General features: G+C 52.2%; 2 protein-coding genes and 1 long non-coding RNA gene across 13 annotated transcripts in view; 2 read left to right on the forward strand and 1 right to left on the reverse strand.

Annotated features, from left to right (window-relative positions):
* MYCBPAP (MYCBP associated protein) overlaps window positions 1-541 on the forward strand; it is a 28,947-nt gene extending 28,406 nt beyond the window's left edge. For all 6 annotated transcript variants that reach the window (XM_060203713.1, XM_060203717.1, XM_060203716.1 and 3 more), the window contains one exon: window positions 371-541. In XM_060203713.1, the coding sequence (XP_060059696.1) occupies window positions 371-472 (102 nt within the window). In that variant the 3' untranslated portion in view covers window positions 473-541. The remainder of the gene's footprint in view (window positions 1-370) is intronic.
* LOC132541963 (uncharacterized) overlaps window positions 1-4,493 on the reverse strand; it is a 26,499-nt gene extending 22,006 nt beyond the window's left edge. The window contains exons 1-2 of the long non-coding RNA XR_009553078.1: window positions 4,323-4,493; window positions 2,935-3,146 (exon numbers count right to left, since the gene is read on the reverse strand). This is a non-coding gene — a long non-coding RNA (uncharacterized LOC132541963). The remainder of the gene's footprint in view (window positions 1-2,934; window positions 3,147-4,322) is intronic.
* EPN3 (epsin 3) lies at window positions 3,144-15,282 on the forward strand. Of its 6 annotated transcripts, none has more exons than XM_060203718.1 (10): window positions 3,144-3,385; window positions 6,298-6,998; window positions 9,681-9,799; window positions 10,460-10,540; window positions 10,765-10,893; window positions 11,916-12,003; window positions 12,401-12,667; window positions 12,834-12,959; window positions 13,076-13,306; window positions 13,450-15,282. In XM_060203718.1, exons 2-10 carry the CDS (start codon window positions 6,437-6,439, stop codon window positions 13,782-13,784), a joined length of 1,938 nt encoding a protein of 645 aa, XP_060059701.1. In that variant the 5' UTR covers window positions 3,144-3,385; window positions 6,298-6,436; the 3' UTR covers window positions 13,785-15,282. The 6 variants fall into 6 exon arrangements, with proteins under 6 accessions (XP_060059701.1, XP_007525660.1, XP_060059704.1 ...); XM_007525598.3 differs by having other exon boundaries at window positions 12,834-12,944; XM_060203721.1 differs by having other exon boundaries at window positions 12,476-12,667.
* Window positions 15,283-18,921: the final 3,639 nt, after the last annotated feature.

Genomic DNA, 18,921 nt, shown 5'->3' on the forward strand with positions numbered 1-18,921 from the left:
ATACACAAGACCCTAAAATTCATTCCCTAACACCACATTAAGGAAAATAAAAAAATTAAAACCCAGCTAATCCAGCTAATCCCAATTCCTAAATGATTCTGCTCCGTGGTTTCCCTGGAATTAATCCCTTGGACAATTCCAAATTCTACCAACTGTCCAAGAGACCAGCCCAGGGTTAACTCCCCAGACTGATGTGAAAAAATAAAACGAGTTGCAATTATAGAAGTTCTACAGAAATCTCAGGACTTTGGTCTTAATTACCCCCCCCCCAGCTAATCTCTCTTGGTATTGTATATTCACCCTCATAGAATGTTTGATATGGTTTCTATGAAGTGAAACTTTACCTTTTGTGTCAATCTTTTCTTCCCAGGTCTATGGGCTGCTGGACACCCTGCTAACTGATCTGATGGTCCTGGCTGATGAGCTTGGCCCCATAAAAAACTCTGAGGATCCTTTGCGTCTTTGTACCTGACCCCCACGCCCAAGGAACCTTCTGAGAAATTGGTTAACAGATCAATAAAGAGCCTTTATGTTGCTACAAGTCTGTGTCCTGAATGTTGAATCTTTTTATTTTTTTAACTTTTTTTTATTCTTTTTTGTTGCCCTTGTTTACTGTTGTAATTATTATTGTTGTTATTGATGTTGTTGTTCTTGGATAGGACAGAGAGAAATGGAGAGAGGAGGGGAAGACAGAGAGGGAGAAAGACAGACACCTACAGACCTGCTTCACCACTTGTGAAGTGACTCCCCTGTAGGTGGGGGAGTAGGGGCTCGAACTGGGATCCTTATGCCAGTCCGTGCACTTTGCACCACCTGCGCTTAATCCAAGATGCTACCGCCCAACTCCTGAATCTTTTTTTTTTTTTTTAAGATTTATGTATTCCATGAGAGAGAAATTCACTAAGAGACGCCAGAGCACCATTCTAGTATATGCAGTGCCAGGGGTTGAACCAGGAATCTCAGACATGAATATCTGATGCTCTACAAATTGAGCTTTTTCCTAGCTAGGAATGTGGGATTTTAAAAAAGTTAGGAGGAGGTGTGGAGCCACACAGTGGCGCACCCGATTGAGTACACACATTAGAGTGATCAAAGATCCAAGTTCAAGCCCCTGGTCCCCACCTGCAGGGGGAAAACTTCCCAAGTGGTGAAGTAAAGCTGCTGGTATCTGTCTCTCTCCCTCTCTCCCTCCCCCTCCTCTCTCAATTTCTCTCCTTCTCTGGCCAATAATAATGTATTTATTTATTCCCTTTTATTGAGATTGTTTTTTATTGTAATTATTATTGTTGTCGTCGTTGGATAGGACAGAGAGAAATGGGAGAGGAGGGGAAGACAGATAGGGGAGAGAAAGATAGACACCTGAAGACCTGCTTCACTGCCTGTGAAGCGATTCCCCTGCAGGTGGGAGCCAGAGGCTCAAACCAGGATCCTCACGCTGGTCCTTGCGCTTTGCACCACCTGGGCTTAACTTGCTGCACTACTGCCCAACTCCCAATAAATGATTTTTTTTTTAAAGTTAAAAAAAAAATAGAGGTGAGAGAGACTCATCTGGCACATGAGATGATTGAACTCAGGAGCTCCTGCTTGCGAATACAATATTTTATCTTCTGTGTCACTTCCTAGGTCACTGGATGTTGGATCTTGGTGAAGTCCTTTCATGGCCAGGTCCTCTGATGTCTTGCCTGTCCTCAGATTAATCTCCCAGCCCCTAGAGTCACGCAGCAGGATAGACACTTGTGAGGAGGTGATATGTGGGTTGGTGAGCAAGTTGGTAGCAGTACAAGGAATGAATCAGATGACAGGACAGTGAATATCACCCGTCCCAGTTCCTGCCCCTGATCTTCCTTTTGGGGTCACACTACCTGGATCTAGGTCTTCTAAAGTGTCATCAAGTATGACAAAGTGTGAGGCAAGGAGAACTAAGTGCCATGGGACCTGGCCCCCCAAAATCTTTCCTCTTAAGCTGGGTACAGGTACCCTATATGCTACCTGGGGATCTACTCAACACATCTACTACTACTACTATAGCTACAGCAGCTAGGGAGGTAGGTCAGTGGGTAGAACACCATTCTCTTAAACTCTAGTCCCGGGCCATAGGTGCTATGGAGATTTTTGTTGTTATTGTTTATCAGAGCTCTGCTCAGCTCTGGCTTATGGTGGTGCTGAGGATTGAAGATGGGACCTCAGAGCTTCAGACCTGAAAGTCTTTTGCATAACCATTATGCTGTTTCCCTGCTCCTCTCTCCAAAAGTTGACCCAGAATGGTGAACATCCCCCTCAAAAAAAGGGGGGATCTGGATTTTATAACCTCTCCCTTGCTCAGAGAAATGTGAAGTGGTTAAGAGTGGGTATGAGATGAAAAGAAAGGTGCCAAAAAAAAAAAAAAAAAGGAAGAAGGAAGGAAGGAAGGAAGGAAGGAAAGAAAGAAAGAAAGAAAGAAAGAAAGAAAGAAAGAAAGAAAGAAAGGAAGAAAAAGAAAGGAAGAAAGGTGGCATGATCTCAACCTCAGGTGTCACTGTCTCCTGCCAGGAAGCATTAGTCTGAGCCAGGCTTCCTGTGCAGAGTGGGCTCTGGGCTCCAGAGTCAAATGGCCAATGGGGGGCTTGCAGCGAGGGCGGCAGTTTTGCATTTGGGATTTAGACAGGGGTCTCCTAGGGCATACCTGGGGTGGGGGTAGGGGAGTCCCCTAGCTCCAGTGGGAAGTGGGAAAAAGCTTGGAGGAAGTGTTAAAAACACAGTGACTGGAGTCTTCAGGCTGGCCCCCAGGGGAAAGACGGGAACCATATATATCTTAACTACTGGGACAGATCCAGGGTGTGGTCCTTCTGAGTCCCATCCCTTTTCCCTCCCCAACCCCCCCCCCCAAGGACATGGGGCACATGATGTTGCTCCCCACTCCTGTTTCCTGTTGAGGCAAAGAAAGGGTTAACTCACCGTGGAGTGGAAGGGGGCCACAGCACTGGCTCTAAGTGAACATCTCCTGGGTACAGCCAGCAGGCAGGCTTCCCGCCCCCTAGGCACCGTCTGACCAGCCAGCAGGAAGGGGTTAACTGCTGCTGCGTCCTCCTGTGTCCTGTTACTGCTGAGACAGACCTGCCTGGCCAGCTGAGCAACTTTCCTCTGAGTGCTGCCTGCTGGCTGGGTGTCTAAGAGACAGACACAGGAGCAGGGCAGAGCTGCAGCCCATTCAGGGGGCCCCCTGCCGCCGCCCTTCCTCAGCGGCTGCAGCTCCTTGGAGAGCGTGGGTCTCCCAGACAAGGGTCTATGGTGGATGGCTCTGGGGACACTCCTGAGGCTGTGCCGTCCCCCTGCTGCGCAGGTTGGAGGGTCACTGCAGAGGTTGCTCGTGGTCCCCGGGCTGGGGCCAAGGGAGCCTGCGCTGGAGGTAAGCTGCCCCTCCCTGGCAGCAGTGGGGTGGAGGGGAAAGTGCAGGGGGCTTAGTCTGCCCATGGGCCTCCAGGTCCCCGGGGAGAGGGGTCAGGAGGTCTGGGCTGTCATGGAGCCAGGATGCTTTCTTGCCTGCCTGCTGGGGGATTGGGGTGAGGATGGGGGCTCATTCCCTAACCTGAGACTAGCGTGTCCGGTGGTCTCTACAGACCCCTCCTCCACAGCCCCTGGTGACCCCCCTCAACACCCTCTAGCCTCAGGGCATCCCCCATCCCATCCTGACCCCTCTGGTCTGAAAGGGGGTAGGGCATTGCCACTCCCCCCACTGCTGGGCAGGGGCTGCACACACCCCTGCAGAGGATGGGGTGAGGTGCAACTGGAGGAGCACACTTAGGCTCTGGACAGGCTCCTGCATGTGACTGATCTCGGTCCCCTGAACTTCCACTCTGGGAATGCCATCAACATCCTTTGTCCTGACAGCTCAGTCCTGGGAAGAGCAACCCCCTCTGTTGTAAAGTTCTCCTTGGGACTCTGGATGGGGGAGAGCAGACAACAGCATGTCCCACCCCCTCCTAGACCTTCTCCACCCACCCCTCCAGTTGCCCCTCCTTTCCTGCCCTCCCCACCTGCCCCAATTAAACTGGCTTCTCAGGCCTGGCCTTCTCTGTGTCCTTCCCTCTACCTGCCGGGGTCTGGCTCAAGGTCACTGCAGTAATTCCATACCCAGCCGCCTGGGCTGCCGCCACCGCCACTGCCATCTTATCGACAGCTGGGTTTCTGTTTCACTCCCTTTTATTTCTGGGCATATTGTGTTCGATAAAACCCTTTGCTTGTAACACCCGTTGGCAGCACTCCCAGCTGTTCCCTCCCTCCTCCCTTCCCTTAGTCTTTCCTGTCCTCCAGCTCCCAGGTCCCTGCCCCCTGCTCTTTCCTACCTTGTCCCCTCAAACTTCAGGGAAGGGAGATCCCAGTCATCCCCTTAGTGTCTCTGCTCCCTTTTCAATCCCACCAGTTGATGTGTACCAAGAATGGTCCCTAGATCCACCAGAAGGAGAGACCCAGCAGGCTACAGAGCCCACCCCAGGGTCCCCCCTCAGGACCCCTGGGCTGGGCCACAGGGCTGGGGCATCCTGGCCTAGGCAGGCTCCCAGCACTAGGGACACTGGACTAGTTCTGCAGGTTTCAGTGGCCAGCACTGGGAGGGGCTGCAGTTGGGGCGGGCTGTGGGGCATAATTATTTCTCATCTGGACCAGCCCACCGGTTGGGGAGGTGAGGTCTGAGTCACTTGTGAGGGGGAGGACAGGAATTACACTGGTGTTGGTTGGGGCATCCCCACAGAAGGCACGGAGCAGTGAAACAGCAGCAGACAGCAGGTAGGCAGTCCTCTCTAACCGCCTGGCCCCCTGCAGAAGCTCTGGGTTGAGGGCCTCTTAGGCCTGATGAAACTTGCCAAGGCCTGCGCAGGGCCTGCTGTGAGCTGGGCTCAGGGTTAGCAGGGCTCTGGCAGGCAGTGGCCAGGGAGAAGTCTGCTGGGTTGGGGGGCAGGTGAGGAGACTGGACAGGTTCCTGACTTCTGTGAGGGGTGGGGGTTATAGCTGTCTCCAGGGTACTATGTATGAGCAGTCAGGAGGCTCTTAGGCCCAGCCTATGTATGTGTCCCTCCATCTCAGAGGTAGGTGGTAATACTGGGGGTTCAATCTGGGGCCTGCCTCCGTCTTCTGATCTCCATCAGCTGGCCTGGGTCTGGGCCTGAGGCAGGGGTGGGGGTGGGGCAGAGGGTTGGTGCCAGTCTTCCCTCAGCTGGGCTGCCAAAGGCCTACTGTGTGCCTAGGCCTGTTACAGGGTCTGAGAGCTCAAGCTAACCTTGCCTTCTGGGAGCTTCCATTTTGTCTGAGAAGGTGGGACCAAGCCAGCAAGGCAATCGAATGAATTACAAAACTGGTGAGTCTGACAATAAGTATTAGATGAGCCTTCTGGAGGCTTTTGCATAAGTCCCATCCCTGCCACCTACTTGCTGGGTGGCTGTAGGCAATGCTTGTGTGTCTGCATAATGGAGTGGGATGTCTAGAGCTCCTTCCAAGCTCAATTTTGGACCCAGTGCACCTTATACTTTCTGAGCTGCACTGCCTCAGGTTACTGGCTCACTCTTCCTCACGCTGCCCTTTGGACTTCACTCAGCTCAACTGTCATCTCCCTGGGGAAGTCTTCCCTGATTTTCTTAGCTTGAGTCCTCCTGTGTTCCACTGTACTGTGATTGCTTGTACCCACTCAACTGAATATGGGTGGGCCAAGAATTGTGTGCCACGGCTGGCTCAGTCTACCTGGCTCAGAGGTAGCCTGGGACATAGATGTTGAATCAGTCTAGTGACACAAGTTAAGAGCCTATGGAGAGAGTTAAGTGAGGACAGAAAAATGGAGCTAAAGCCTGAGGAGAGAGCTGAGGCTAGATCCTGGCAGAAACAAGAAAGGTAGGTAGCTGAGTGGAAGTGAGGGGAGTAGGCACTGGTGGGCAAGGAACCCAACCATGTCTCTTTGATAAGGACCAGGACTGTGGGGTGCATCTGCCCACGTTAATCATGATTCCCCACTTGCCAGTCCTGTGATCTTGGACATGCACTTGATCCTTTGTGGAACCTCACTCTCCCCATCTCTGAATGGTGATAATAATAGCATCTCTGTGGTTGTGAAGATAAACCAGCATGCAAAACTAGAAGTGCCTGTTAGGGAATAAGCCAAATAAGAGAAAGAGAAAGAAGTACTTGCCACTGGTCCTCCTGGCAGCAGGCACACCTGGGTTGGTCAGGCCTTACGTGGGCAGCTGAGTGGCCAGTGTGGTAGGTCATTCACTGGCCCTGAGTTCTAGACCTTCCCATCCACCCACCTCCCCCACCCCTGCTCTTCCTCCTCAGACCCATGCAGGACCCACAAAGGCAGCCACCCTGCTAAGAGCACAGTGGCCCATCCCTGGAGACACTGACTTCTCACCGGTGGCCCTCAGCCCTCCACCTCCGGCTGGGGTGGGGGCCGCCCAGCACCAAGTCCCCAGCCATGACCACGTCAGCACTGCGGCGCCAGGTGAAGAACATTGTACACAACTACTCAGAGGCCGAGATCAAGGTGCGTGAGGCCACCAGCAATGACCCCTGGGGCCCACCCAGCTCCCTCATGTCTGAGATCGCTGACCTGACCTTCAACACCGTGGCCTTCGCCGAGGTCATGGGCATGCTGTGGCGGCGGCTCAATGACAGTGGTAAGAACTGGCGGCATGTGTACAAGGCGCTAACGCTGCTGGACTACCTGCTCAAGACGGGCTCTGAGCGGGTAGCCCACCAGTGCCGCGAAAACCTCTACACCATCCAGACCCTCAAGGACTTTCAGTACATTGATCGTGATGGCAAGGACCAGGGTGTCAACGTGCGTGAGAAGGTCAAGCAGGTGATGACCCTGCTCAAGGATGAGGAGCGCCTCCGCCAAGAGCGGACTCACGCTCTCAAGACCAAGGAGCGCATGGCACTGGAGGGCATGGGCATTGGCAGTGGGCAGATGGGCTTCAGCCGTCACCATGGTGATGAATATGGCCGCTCTCGGGGATCTCCGTCCTCCTATAACTGTGAGTCACTTCTCAGGGGTGGGGACAGTGGGGTGGCCTGAGCTCCAGTCCTGGCCCTGAGACCCTGAGCCATGGGCAGCAGTGCCTAGAGGGATGCCATGAGGGGTCTGCTAGATGAAAAATGGGGCTGGGTGAATAATCACCTGGATAGCATGCCTGCTTTGTCACAAGTGTTTCAGCCTGGTCCCTAACTCACTGGAGGAAGCTTCAGTACTGTGTTTCTATCTGAAAAAATGGTGAAGTTCTGGTGATGACAAAAAAAAAAAAGAGAGAGAGAGAACAACAACAAGGAGAACGGGGGAAAGAAAAAGAGAGAGAGAAATGTAAGATGCAAGGCATATCTATAGTAGCTAGACAAGTTAATGAGAATCACAATGATACCACGTTTGGTTTTCCTTTTTCTTTTCTTTTCTTTCTTTCTTTTTTCTTTTTCTTTTTTACCAGAGCACTGCCTAGCTCTGGCTTATGGCAGTACCAGTGATTGAACCTAGGACCTTGGAGACTCAAGCATAAAAGTTTTTTGCATAACCGCTATGCTGTCTCCCTGGCATCATATATTTGTTACTATTATTGTTAGTTAGATGTCTGCTAGGAGAGGATAGCGGTTAGAGCGTAGGCTCTGCAGTACTGCCCCATCCAAGCTGCATGACCTGGAACTCCACCTCGCTAATCCCCGGTTTCCTCATTTGTTAAACAGGGATAACCATTTTTTAATCTTTTTTGTTTTTAAACATTTTATTTATATTGGATATAGATATAAAGAAACTGAGAAGGCAGGGAGAGATAAAATAGGAAGAGAAAAAGACACACACTTGCAGACCTGCTTTACCACTCATGAAGCTTCTTTCCTGCAGATGGAGACCAGGGGCTCGAACCTATATCCTTGTGCACTGTAATGTGTGCACTCAACCAGGTGCACCACCACCTGGTCCCAGGGTTAGCCTTTAATTTTTTTTCTTTTATTTATTTATTTACTCCTTTTTGTTGCCCTGGTTGTTTTACTGTTGTAGTTATTATTGTTGTTGTTATTGATGTAATCATTGTTGGATAGGACAAAGAGAAATGGAGAGAGAAGGGGAAGACAGAGAGGAGAGAAAGACAGACACCTGCAGACCTGCTTTACCACTTGTGAAGTGATTCCCCCTGCAGGTGGGGAGCTGGGGGCTCGAACCAGGATCCTTATGTCAGTCCTTGCACTTTGTGCCACATGCGCTTAACCTGCTGTGCTACTGCCCGACTCCCAGCCTTTTAAATTTTTAAAGATTTATTTATATTAATGGGGGTAAGGGGGCACAAACCAGAGTATCACTCTGTTATATGTGCTGCTGGGGATAGAACAACAACCTCGTGGTCCAGGAGGTGGCGCAGTGGATAAAGCATCGGACTCTCAAGCATGAGGTCCTGAGTTCAATCCCCGGCAGCATATGTACCAGGGTGATGCCTGGTTCTTTCTCTCTCCTCCTATGTTTCTCATTAATAAACAAATAAAAATCTTAAAACAACAACAACAACAATAATCTCTTGAATGCAAATCCACCCTGCTGGACCACCACCCAAGCTTCAAAGCAGAAATAAGTTCAATTTTTTGATGTGAAAATTAACTAGGTGCAGGCTCAGGACAAACTTTGGCCCTGTGCCTGAACACATGACACTTGGTGCTTCCTCAGTGGCTTTTCTGTCCACCATCCACTTGGAGGACGGGAGAATGCTGCAGAGCAGTTCTTGCCTCTCTTGCTCTGCCTATTGTGTGTGTGTGTGTGTGTGTGTGTGTGTGTGTGTCCACGTGTGCATGGTGGAGGGGTGAGGGCTAGGAGTTGGGGGCTTCCCTGAGCTGAGGTTATGCATTCCTTAATGACAGTGCCACCCTGGGAAGTGTGTAATTGGGTGATGCTGGTGCTGTGTACATGTCAGAGGGTGACACCATGTAGGCCTGGGTGACATATAGCCCATAACACACCTTGGTCACATGGTGCAGTGTGTGGGGACCTTGTGAAGTTGGGGTCTGTGGCTGACTGAAAGTCATAGCGACTCTGGGTATCCTCAGAATGATCCTCCTGGCAGTAGACCTATGGCAGGATGACCAAGGCTCTGAGAGCTGGAACCTGACTGATGGGGACTTCTTGTCCTCCCACCCGGCCTGACCCCAGGCTGGACAGGGTATGAGGATATCTGGGACCAGTCTTGCAGTCAGAAATGTTTGTGGATCTGTAAAGGAAGGGAGTAGAGTCTTTTTTAGTTTTTTTTATACTTATTTTCCCTTTTGTTGCCCTTGTTTTTTATTGTTGTTGTAGTTATTATTGTTGTTGTTATTGATGTTGTTGTTGGATAGGACAAAGAGAAATGGAGAGAGGAGGGGAAGACAGAGAGAGGGAGAGAAAGATAGATACCTGCAGACCTGCTTCACCACCTGTGAAGTGACTTCCCTGCAGGTGGGGAGGCAGGGGCTCGAATAGGGATCCTTAAGCTGATCCTTGCGCTTCGTGCCACGTGCACTTAAATTGCTGCGTAGCTGCCCAACTCTTGGGGGTAGAGTCTTTATGGGGATTCAATGCCTGACCCCCAGGCTCCCTCAGTTTCCCTCTCTATGCCTTGGCTTCCTAGCAGCAGCAGTGGGGGATGGAAAAGTGGGTGTGGGGGGGCCTCAGGCACTGGGTGGTTAAAGATGCTTTGATGGGCTTGCAGCCTCCTCCTCATCACCCCGCTACACCTCCGACCTGGAGCAGGCCCGGCCTCAGACATCAGGAGAAGAGGAGCTGCAGCTGCAACTGGCACTGGCCATGAGCCGGGAGGAGGCAGAGAAGGTGAGGCCCTGAGACCCTGCTGGGTTGGGGGTGGGGCTAGAGGAGAAAGGAGATATTCAGGGACCCTGTCACCTCTACTCTAGAATTCATGTCATCCCAAGGACAGGACAGGCCTGACTCAAGTCCTTGGATTGTCCCTGGATAGAGAAAGAAAGGAATGGCCTCCCTACCTCTGAGCTTTGGGAGGAAGGAAGGGCTGGAAAGGGCAATGTGTGTGTAGGGGTTGGGGACATACAGTGTGTCCTGTGGGCCTGCTTCCATCTCGTGGTAAGAATGGGAGGAAAGTGTGTTACTATACGTATCAGGAAACAAACAAGCTGGCCTTCCCCATTAGCTGCCCTTGGAAGGGATGCCGGCAAGCCCCCCAGTATGATTCCCTCTCCTTTTCTCTCTGAATCTGTGGATTCAGGCAGATTGGGCAAGAGGTATCTGGGTATCACACGGCAGGTTTAGAGAGCACTCAGGGGATCCAGAGGAAAAGTTTATCCATTAAACTTGATCTCATATCCAAGCTGGGAGAAGCTTGTATCTACACTGCTGTGGGGGGGGGGGGGCAGGCTGCCCTCACCCTTTCAGGGTGCCCCCCCTCTTTCCACGTTCCTTATCCATCCAGCGCTGGGCGCACTAGGTCAAGTTCACCCCTCTCTTCCTCCCTCACAGCCAGTCCCCCCAGCCTCCCACAGGGATGAGGACCTGCAGCTGCAATTGGCTCTGCGTCTGAGCCAGCAGGAGCATGAGAAGGTAGTGAGCTGAGCCTCCTGAGCTGGAGCTGGTGCTGGTGCTGGTGCTGGTGCTGGTGCTGGTGCTGGTGCTGGTGCTGGTGCTACCCAGGCACTAACCAGGCTCTGACTGCCTCACCTGCTGATCCTCTGCACTAACCTCTTGCTGACTCCCACTCTGCATTTCTTCTTGACTCCAGCTCAGGTCCATGCTTTTCTTGTTTCCTTGTGTGTGTTCTCCTACAGGAGGTGAGGTCCTGGCGGGGAGACGATTCCCCCGTGGCCAATGGTGCTGGTGGGGCCGCAGCCCCCTGTCGACGGGACAGAGAACCTGAGAGGGAAGAGACCAAGCAGGAGAAGCTAAAAACTAGCCAGGTATGAAGGGGCTGGAGCACAAGGGCACAGAACCCAGAGATGAATTAATGTTTGTGAAGAGTCTAGAGCCACGCCCAGTACATATTCCCACTACTTACTATTTTGTGGGAATGGCGGCTAAGTGGGTGTTGCTGGGTATGGTCAATGACTGAGCTGACAGCAAACTGGATACAAGGACTTTTGATCTGAAATCCCTGGATCTACTGCCACTCACTTCATGACTTAGGGCATGTCATTATTCATCTCTGTCCAGTGGACTTGTCAGTCTCAGCTCTAACATTCTAGGATTATAAGATAAGTGGATCGAGACAGTGAGGGCAGCGGGGGAAGGAGTGAACTCAGCCATTTGGTGCTGGAAACACCTTGGGCTCATAACCAGTCCCACACCACAGGATGATCCTTCTGCCAATGATGGACAGCATATACAATGGTGGGCCCCATGGAGCCCATCTGCATCATGGGCTATACCACAAAATCTTGTGTGAGGACACAGTGAAATCAACTAATGATGCACTAGTCGTTAAGCAGTGCATGGCTGTATACTTCCTGAGAGAGGGGAGAAGCTAGTTGCTGGGAGCAAGGCTACCCTCCAAAAAAAATCCATGCTATTCTCCAGGGGTGTTTCTACTCCTTTATGCCCATATTCTATGGAGCCAGTTTCTGTTAGGCAATGGTTTTGGGAAGTAGAATAAGGTCTGCCTTATCATTGATGGCTGAGGACAGCTGAAGGTCTGGGTTCTATCAGGCAAATTGTCTCCCTTCTCTGGGCCTCAGTGGCCCATTTGTAAAATGAACACACCATTGTAGGCCCTGCCTCCCTACTGCACAGGGTTGCTATGAAAATTAGGCACCAAATGGGTGAGGAAACCTTTCTAAGTGGGAGAGCATAGTGCCAAGGTGGGTGAGAGGTCACTGATAGATGTTTGTGGAATGAACAAAGGAGAGCATGAGCTGGATTTAGGCTGACAGGCCTGCCCTTCCTCTGGGCCCCGCCCACTTCTGTCTCTCCCCACCCCCCACAGTCCTCCATCCTGGACCTGGCGGACATCTTTGCACCTGCCACAGCCCTGCCCTCCACACACTGCTCTGCCGATCCATGGGACATCCCAGGTGGGCATGCAGGGCTGCAAGAGGCTCCCAGGCTGGCCCCAAAGAGCCCTTTCCCTTCCAATCACTCACTGGCATCCCACTCTCCAATTGAGGGACCTTGGGAAGGTCACCTCCTTGAGCCTCAGCTGTGACATAAGGAGCACATCAGAGAAGCCCAGCCCATGGGAAATTCCTAAACGTTCTCTTGTTCTATCTAGTCACCCTGCTTCTCCCTACCCCACCTCCATGGGAAGATGGTCTTTTGCTTACCGGGGTGCAGGGGGTCTAGGCCCTTGCAGTCACCCGCTGAGTATGGGCATCAGTGAAATGGGTCCTGTGGTCTCCCAACTCATTCTAGGTAAATGGGAAGGACCCTGGACCAGCTGTAAAGGTGACATCTGTGCTCTCCCCATTTCAGGTCTCAGGCACAATACAGAGCCCAGTGGCTCTTCCTGGGGGCCTTCGGCAGACCCCTGGTCTCCTGTCCCCTCAGGAAGTGCCCTGTCCCGAAGTCAGCCCTGGGACTTGCCTCATACACTCTCCTCCTCTGAGCCCTGGGGCCGGACCCCAGTGCTGCCTGCTGGACCCTCTACCACACATCCCTGGGCACAGGACTCGCCCCACCATAAACTCAATGCTGGGGTTGACCCTTGGGGAGCTTCCATGGAACGCTCCAACTCACCTGGTAAGTGGAAGACCAGCGCATGTCTTGGGAGGAGCTGGAGGGTTTCTGGTGCCCAGTGCCCAGAGGAGAGCAGACCCTGTGTGTTCAAAGGGCTGCTCACCTGGCAGGGGATCACACTAGTGTCTGCCCTTTTTGTCAACACATCTCCATCTCCCTCTCTGGCCAGGTGGTGCCTCGACCTTTGACCCACTCGCCAAACCTCCAGAATCCATAGAGGCGAGGGAGGGGCTGGAGAGTTCCCCAGCTCTGCCCTCTGGGATGCCTAGCAGCCCTGTGGGTAAGCAGGAAGCAGGTGCGGTGAGGCTCCCTGGGGAGTGAAACGCCCCTTTACAGCGGGTCTCCGCACCTGTGTACGGTGTCCGTGACCAACCCTCTACTCAGCAATAAGCTCTACGGTATCTATTCCAGAGCCGGACCTATTTGGAGACCCCGTCCCCAGTTCCAAGCAAAATGGCACGAAGGAGCCAGATACCTTCGACCTGGGTGTGATGGGGGAAGTGCTAGCCCAGCCCAGCAAGGAGACCAGAGCTTGCCCGACTCCTGAGTCCTTCCTGGACCCCTCAGCCTCTTCCCTGGTCAACCTTGATTCACTGGTTAAGACACCCCAGGCAGCGAAGACACGGAACCCCTTCTTGACAGGTAGGACACACCGCTCAACCCCGCCCTAGAGCCAGTCCCGGCCCTAGAGTCGTGTCTTCCTATTATCTCCAGTCTTGTCCCTCCCCTCTAAGGGGTGGGTCCCCAGGCCCGCTCCAACCCCTCCTCCCACTCTTGTTCCGCAGGTCTTAGCGCTCCGTCCCCCACCAACCCGTTCGGCGGGGGCGAGCCGGGCAGGCCCACCCTGAACCAGATGCGAACCGGGTCACCGGCGCTGGGCCTGGGGGCCGGAGGGCCCATCGGGGCGCCCTTGGGCTCCATGACCTACAGCGCCTCCCTGCCCCTCCCTCTCAGCAGCGTGCCGGCCGGCGTGACCCTCCCCGCCTCGGTCAGCGTCTTCCCGCAGGCCGGCGCCTTCCCGGCCACGCCCGGGAGCCTCCCGCAGCCGCTGCTGCCCTTGTCTGCCTCTGCAGGGCCGCTGAACCCGCCCCCGCAGGCCAGCACCAATCCCTTCCTCTGAGCGCGCCCCCTCGGGGTTGCGGCGCGAGCGCGGGAGGCCCCGCCCAGAGACGCGGCCAAAGGGGGCGGAGACACAATAGTCCTGCCCCTGCAGGGGGCGTGACGGTCACCAAGACCCACCTCGGAAACCCGGGAGGCCGAGACTCCGCCCCGCGCCCGGAGCGCGCGCGCTCCAGGTCTCTGCAGGATCTTGAAACTCATCTAGAGACTAACAACTTCCTGGGGGCGAAGCCACGCTCCCCCACCCACCCAATAAAGACTGGAACCCAGGTCCTCAGCTCTCGCCAAGTGGACTTTTTGCCGGACCTGGAGGACAGGCCTGGCTGCAGTGGAAACGACTGCTCCAGTTTTTCCTACAGCCAGCCCCCCTTCCCCCCCCTTACCCCCCTTCCAGCACACTTTGGCTTCCTGATGCTCTCCAGGCTCTCACTTATTTATCACACGGGGGTACTGGAAATGAGCTCAGAACAAGGAACTAGATGCGACTGTTTTCATTTACTCCCCACGCCTTCCGTGCTAAGCACTTTAGTCTTTGCAACCGTCCTTGGAGATAGATCCTGTTACGGGACTAGCTCCACAGTTTGTGGGACCCAGTGAGAAGTCCTTGACACTGCTCCCATTTTATAGGCAAGAAAGCTGAGGCTCAGAGAAGTTAAGTGGCATGTTCAGAGTCACGAAGCCAGCACTACAAAGGGCTGGAACTCAGTCAGTCTGGCTCCACAACCCTGAGCTTTCAGACTGGGCCCCAGATTTAATTCACAGATAGTGACTGCTATAGACAAAGTGCAGGGCTTGCCTGGGAGAGATCCAGAAACAGCTAAAAGCACAGTCTCCAGCAGTGCTGAACTCAGTGGAGCAGCAAGCCGGGTTCAGGAGCCCAGGGGACTTCTTGGATTTACTGAATCACGTGGATTCAGTAACCCAGGTGTTACCTGTCCCCCTTTCCACGTGATCACCAGGGCTGCCAAGAATACTCAATCTCATTCACTAAGAAGAAGCCTCACCTCCTTATCCCTTCCACTCCCAGGCTTATGTGAGATCTGGGAAACTAAAGGCCTGGTCTCACCTTGGGAAGTCACCCTCCTTTGCTAAACTTAGTGCCCTCTGATCACTGTACCTATGGACACAGGTGTGTCCTCCATGCTCAGGGTCTGTTTCTGCGGGCAGCCTGCTGCCAGTTACCCCTCCCCCACACCCCTAGGGGCATTGGGGATAATGGTCTTCCTGGGACCTGAAATACTTACCAAAGCAGGGGCAGAAGACCCCATGCCGCTCTCTTTCCTTACGTGGGAGTGGAGAAAGGAGCTTCTTTGGGTTATTTTTTGGAGGGAGGAAGTTCTAGCTTGATTGTTAGAGCAGATAGGTAAAAGCCTACTTAGAAGAAGTCAGACCAACAGTGCTCAACACTACACCACGGTTTGCACTTAGTAATGATAATAATCACTTTGTAATGAGTGGTTATGCTTCCTGACCTTGAGTAAATGATTTAACCTCTCTAACTCTGTGTCTCTGCCTCCTTGCTGGTCAGGTGGGTACGGGAATTCCTTCCTTATGACGTTGCTACAGGGTCCCAGGTGGCTCAGGGTCCACCCTCCTAGAGACTCAGCATGAGGAATGAGCCTGTCTTTCTCCTCCTTCCTGGTTTTGCCAGTCTGTGCCCAAAGTGCTGCTCTGCTTGTCTTCTGCCACACTAACCTGGGAGGTCTCCTGTCTCAGTCCCTGACCTCTTCCCTATTGGGGTTCTTCTCATCTTCCAGATGGAAACTGCTTTCCTGAGGACTCCAAAGAGAATGGGAGTGGTGTGTTCTGCCCTTTTGCCCATCCAGGGTTATCTCTGAGACTCTGTGCCTGCCTGACACCACTGTTCTTGGTGGCCATTTTTTAGAAATAGAAAGTTAGAGACACCAAGATAGAGAGAGGTTCCTGCAGCACTGCTCCACTACTCATGAAGTTTCCTGCTGCAGGTAGAGTCCAGGGGCTTGAACTCATGTCCTCGTGCATAGTAACATGTGCTTTACCAGGTGCACCACCGCCTGAAGTCCCAGAAGTGCTGATTTGTTTCTCAAAGAGGAGGTTGGCAGCTTTGCTCCCCATTGCTACTTCCAGACTGTCTTCCTTCCTTAAGACCCCCTTCTCCTGGGAAGCTGGGACCACTTGGCTGTCCTGCTGCCTTGAAGCCTGCAGCTGCCCCTCCACCTCATTCTTGCCATGCCTCAGTCCTGGCTCACAGCCTTCTCCAGTAGATCTTGCTCAGTCTGGTGTAACTGTACTACCAAGATGCCCTCTCTGCCCCTGGACCTCTCAGCTGTGCCCATGGTCACACTCTGAGATGGGTTGTCACCCCCAAAGTCCTCCACATTCAAGATGGGATTTTTCTGGGGCACCACCTACACAGCCCACTGATGAGCTCCATTTTGCTGAAGCCAGTGGACCTGTTTCTGTTTTCTCCCAGTTGGCTTCTATGAAGTGTGGCTATGTGGTCCCTTAACACTTCTGGGAAACCATCCTCTCCTGGTTTTCCCTTGACATCTTGACCGTTCTCTCTCTGTGCTTTTTGGGGTACACTCCTCCACAAGCCAGGGCTCAAGCCCACTTCTCTTCTCTCATTGCAGTTTCCCTGAATGATCTCTTCCATATGCATACTACCCCCACCCTGAACGCCCAGTCCCTCCATTCAGTCTCTCTCCTTTGGGTCCAAAGCCTTGTCCTCTCCCTGAGTATGTTCCAAAGGTACCTTTAAGTGGCATGTTAAAAAGGGGGGGGGCGTCAGGCGGTAGCACAGTGGGTTAAGCGCACGTGGCGCGAAGTGCAAGAACGAGCATTAAGGATCCCGGTTTGAGACCCCGGCTCCCCACCTGCAGGGGAGTCGCTTCACAAGTGGTGAAGCACGTCTGCAGGTGTCTTATCTTTCTCTCCCCCCCTCTGTTTTCCCCTCCTCCATTTCTCTCTCTATCCTATCCACCGACAATGACATCAATAACTATACAACAACAGGGCAACAAAAGGCAATTTAAAAAATCAAAAAAAAAAAAAAAAAACCCAGAAACAAACAAACAAAATGACCTCATGGAACAGGTGAGATGGCTTACTTGGGCAGTGCACTTGCTTTGCCCATGCTGTTTTGGTACTGTGGTATCTTTCCTTCTCTATATACATCTGTCTCTCTGGAAGAAAAAGCCCTAGTGTGGTGAAGTCCCAGGAACAACTACAAAGTATCTTCATTTGTCAAGTGTTGTTGGGCAGCCCCCCTGCTCTGATGCTGTGGTCTATTTACATAGTCATTGTTTTGTCTGAGACCCACACTGCCTGCAGGATATTGGTTAATCTGACTGGTTAGAACCTTCGCAACAGCTGCTATGGGAGCTTTCTAAACCTTCATGCTCTTTTCTCCACCCCCTCTCCTAGCCATTTCCTTTTCCCACTTGCCACTTCCATTTAAAGATATATATAAAGGCATTGTCTCTGATCAATAAGGGCATTGCATTGTGTTCCCGCTCCACCACGAGTTCCTGGTCTCTCTCCCGCGTTGCTGAGTAAGCAGCAGCCCAGGTTGGCTCCGGTCGAGTTCTCTCCAACGCAGAGAGCACGTGCCCGAGAAGAAACACCCACAAGCTAGCCCAGTATTGTGTCTTCTCCCTGTGTCCCATTTCAGTGAATGACCCCACCATTCAGTACAAACCTTACTCAATGAGTCACTTTTTTTTTTCAGTTTTTTTTTCTTCCACCAGGATTATTGTTAGGGCTTGGAGCCTGCACTATGAATTCATAGTTCCTGGTAGTTATTTTCTCCACTCCCTCCCCCCTTTTTGGTATAGAGACAGAGAGAAATTGACAGGGGAGAGGGAGAAAGAGAGTGAGAGTGAGAGACACGCCTTCAGCACTACTTCACCACTCATGAAGCTCCCTCCCCCTGCCCATCCACAGATGGGAATTGGGGCTTGCATTTGAATCCTTACACTCTATTGGCTGTGTGATCCCGAATCACTCTCGACATTTCCCTCTCCCTTGTTGCCAACCTTAATGCTTGCTCCTGAACAGAGCTCACATCCATTTCCTTTTATCTCCATTTTCATCTGCTGAAGACCTCCATCATCTCTGGGTCTTGCTAAGACCACCTAACCTCTCCTGCTTTCACTCTTGCCTCCTTCTGAGGCTTCCCTCCTCTAGGGAGCTAGGGACAGCTTTCCAAATTAGAACCCCTTCTTTAGCTTACTTCCCTACCTGCCTGTAACCCAAATTCCTCATGGTTCACAAATCCCTGCATGCCCTGGCCCCACCCCTGTTCACCAGCCTTATAACTTCACTATTATTACCCCTCTTCCCTTTGTGTTCTGACTTGCACTCATGCTGACTTCCTACAAGGTTCTTCAGCCCTGAACCACTGCTATCTCACAGGGCCTTTGCATTTGCATTCCTCCTGCATACCCTCTGGAGAGTCCAACTTCTTAGTCTTCAAGGGCTGCTTCACAAATGTAGCACCACTTTCCTTCTGCTTTTTCCACCAGTGTTAGTCGTAGCACTTCTCATCATGAGGAGGTAGGCCTTCATTGACTCAGCCATCAGATTCACCCCAGTCTCCTTCCTCAGACTATGAACAACACAAGAAAAAAAACCTATTCTCTCTGATCACATCTGTCCTAACAGCCTGCCTGGTTGGCAGTGGACTTTCACAGTTGTTGAATGCAACAAACAGGACACTTGTATAAAATATATGAAATAACACAAATGGGGTGGCATAATAAATTATTTAGATAGTGCTTTGCTTTGCCATATGTGAAGCCCAGATTCGAGCCAGGCCCCCACTGCACTGGAGGAAGTTTCAGTGTTGTGGTCTCTCTCTCTCTCTCTCTGCCTCTATTAAAAGGAGGAGGAGGAGGAGAATGGAGTTGGCAGTAGCGTAGTGGGTTAAGTGCACGTGGCTCGAAGCATAGGGACCGGCATAAGGATCCCAATTGGAGCCCCCGGCTCCCCACCTGCAGGGGAGTCGCTTCACAGGCAGTGAAGTAGGTCCTATCTTTCTCTCCCCCTCTCTGTCTTCCCCTCCTCTTTCCAGTTCTCTGTCCTATCTAACAACGATGTCAACAATAACAACTACAACAATAAAAACAAAGGCAACAAAAGGGAAAAAATAAATAAAA

The sequence above is a fragment of the Erinaceus europaeus genome, chromosome 12, assembly GCF_950295315.1.
Source record: "Erinaceus europaeus chromosome 12, mEriEur2.1, whole genome shotgun sequence".
Taxonomy (NCBI): Eukaryota; Metazoa; Chordata; class Mammalia; order Eulipotyphla; family Erinaceidae; genus Erinaceus; species Erinaceus europaeus.

Bases quoted from the DNA above. Each gene is read 5' to 3' on its own strand.
- EPN3 (XM_060203718.1), top strand. From the start codon at position 6,437: ATGACCACGTCAGCACTGCGGCGCCAGGTGAAGAACATTGTACACAAC. The intron at 6,999-9,680 runs GTGAGTCACTTC...ATGGGCTTGCAG, and splicing joins ATCTCCGTCCTCCTATAACT to CCTCCTCCTCATCACCCCGC. The intron at 12,668-12,833 runs GTAAGTGGAAGA...CTCTCTGGCCAG, and splicing joins GGAACGCTCCAACTCACCTG to GTGGTGCCTCGACCTTTGAC.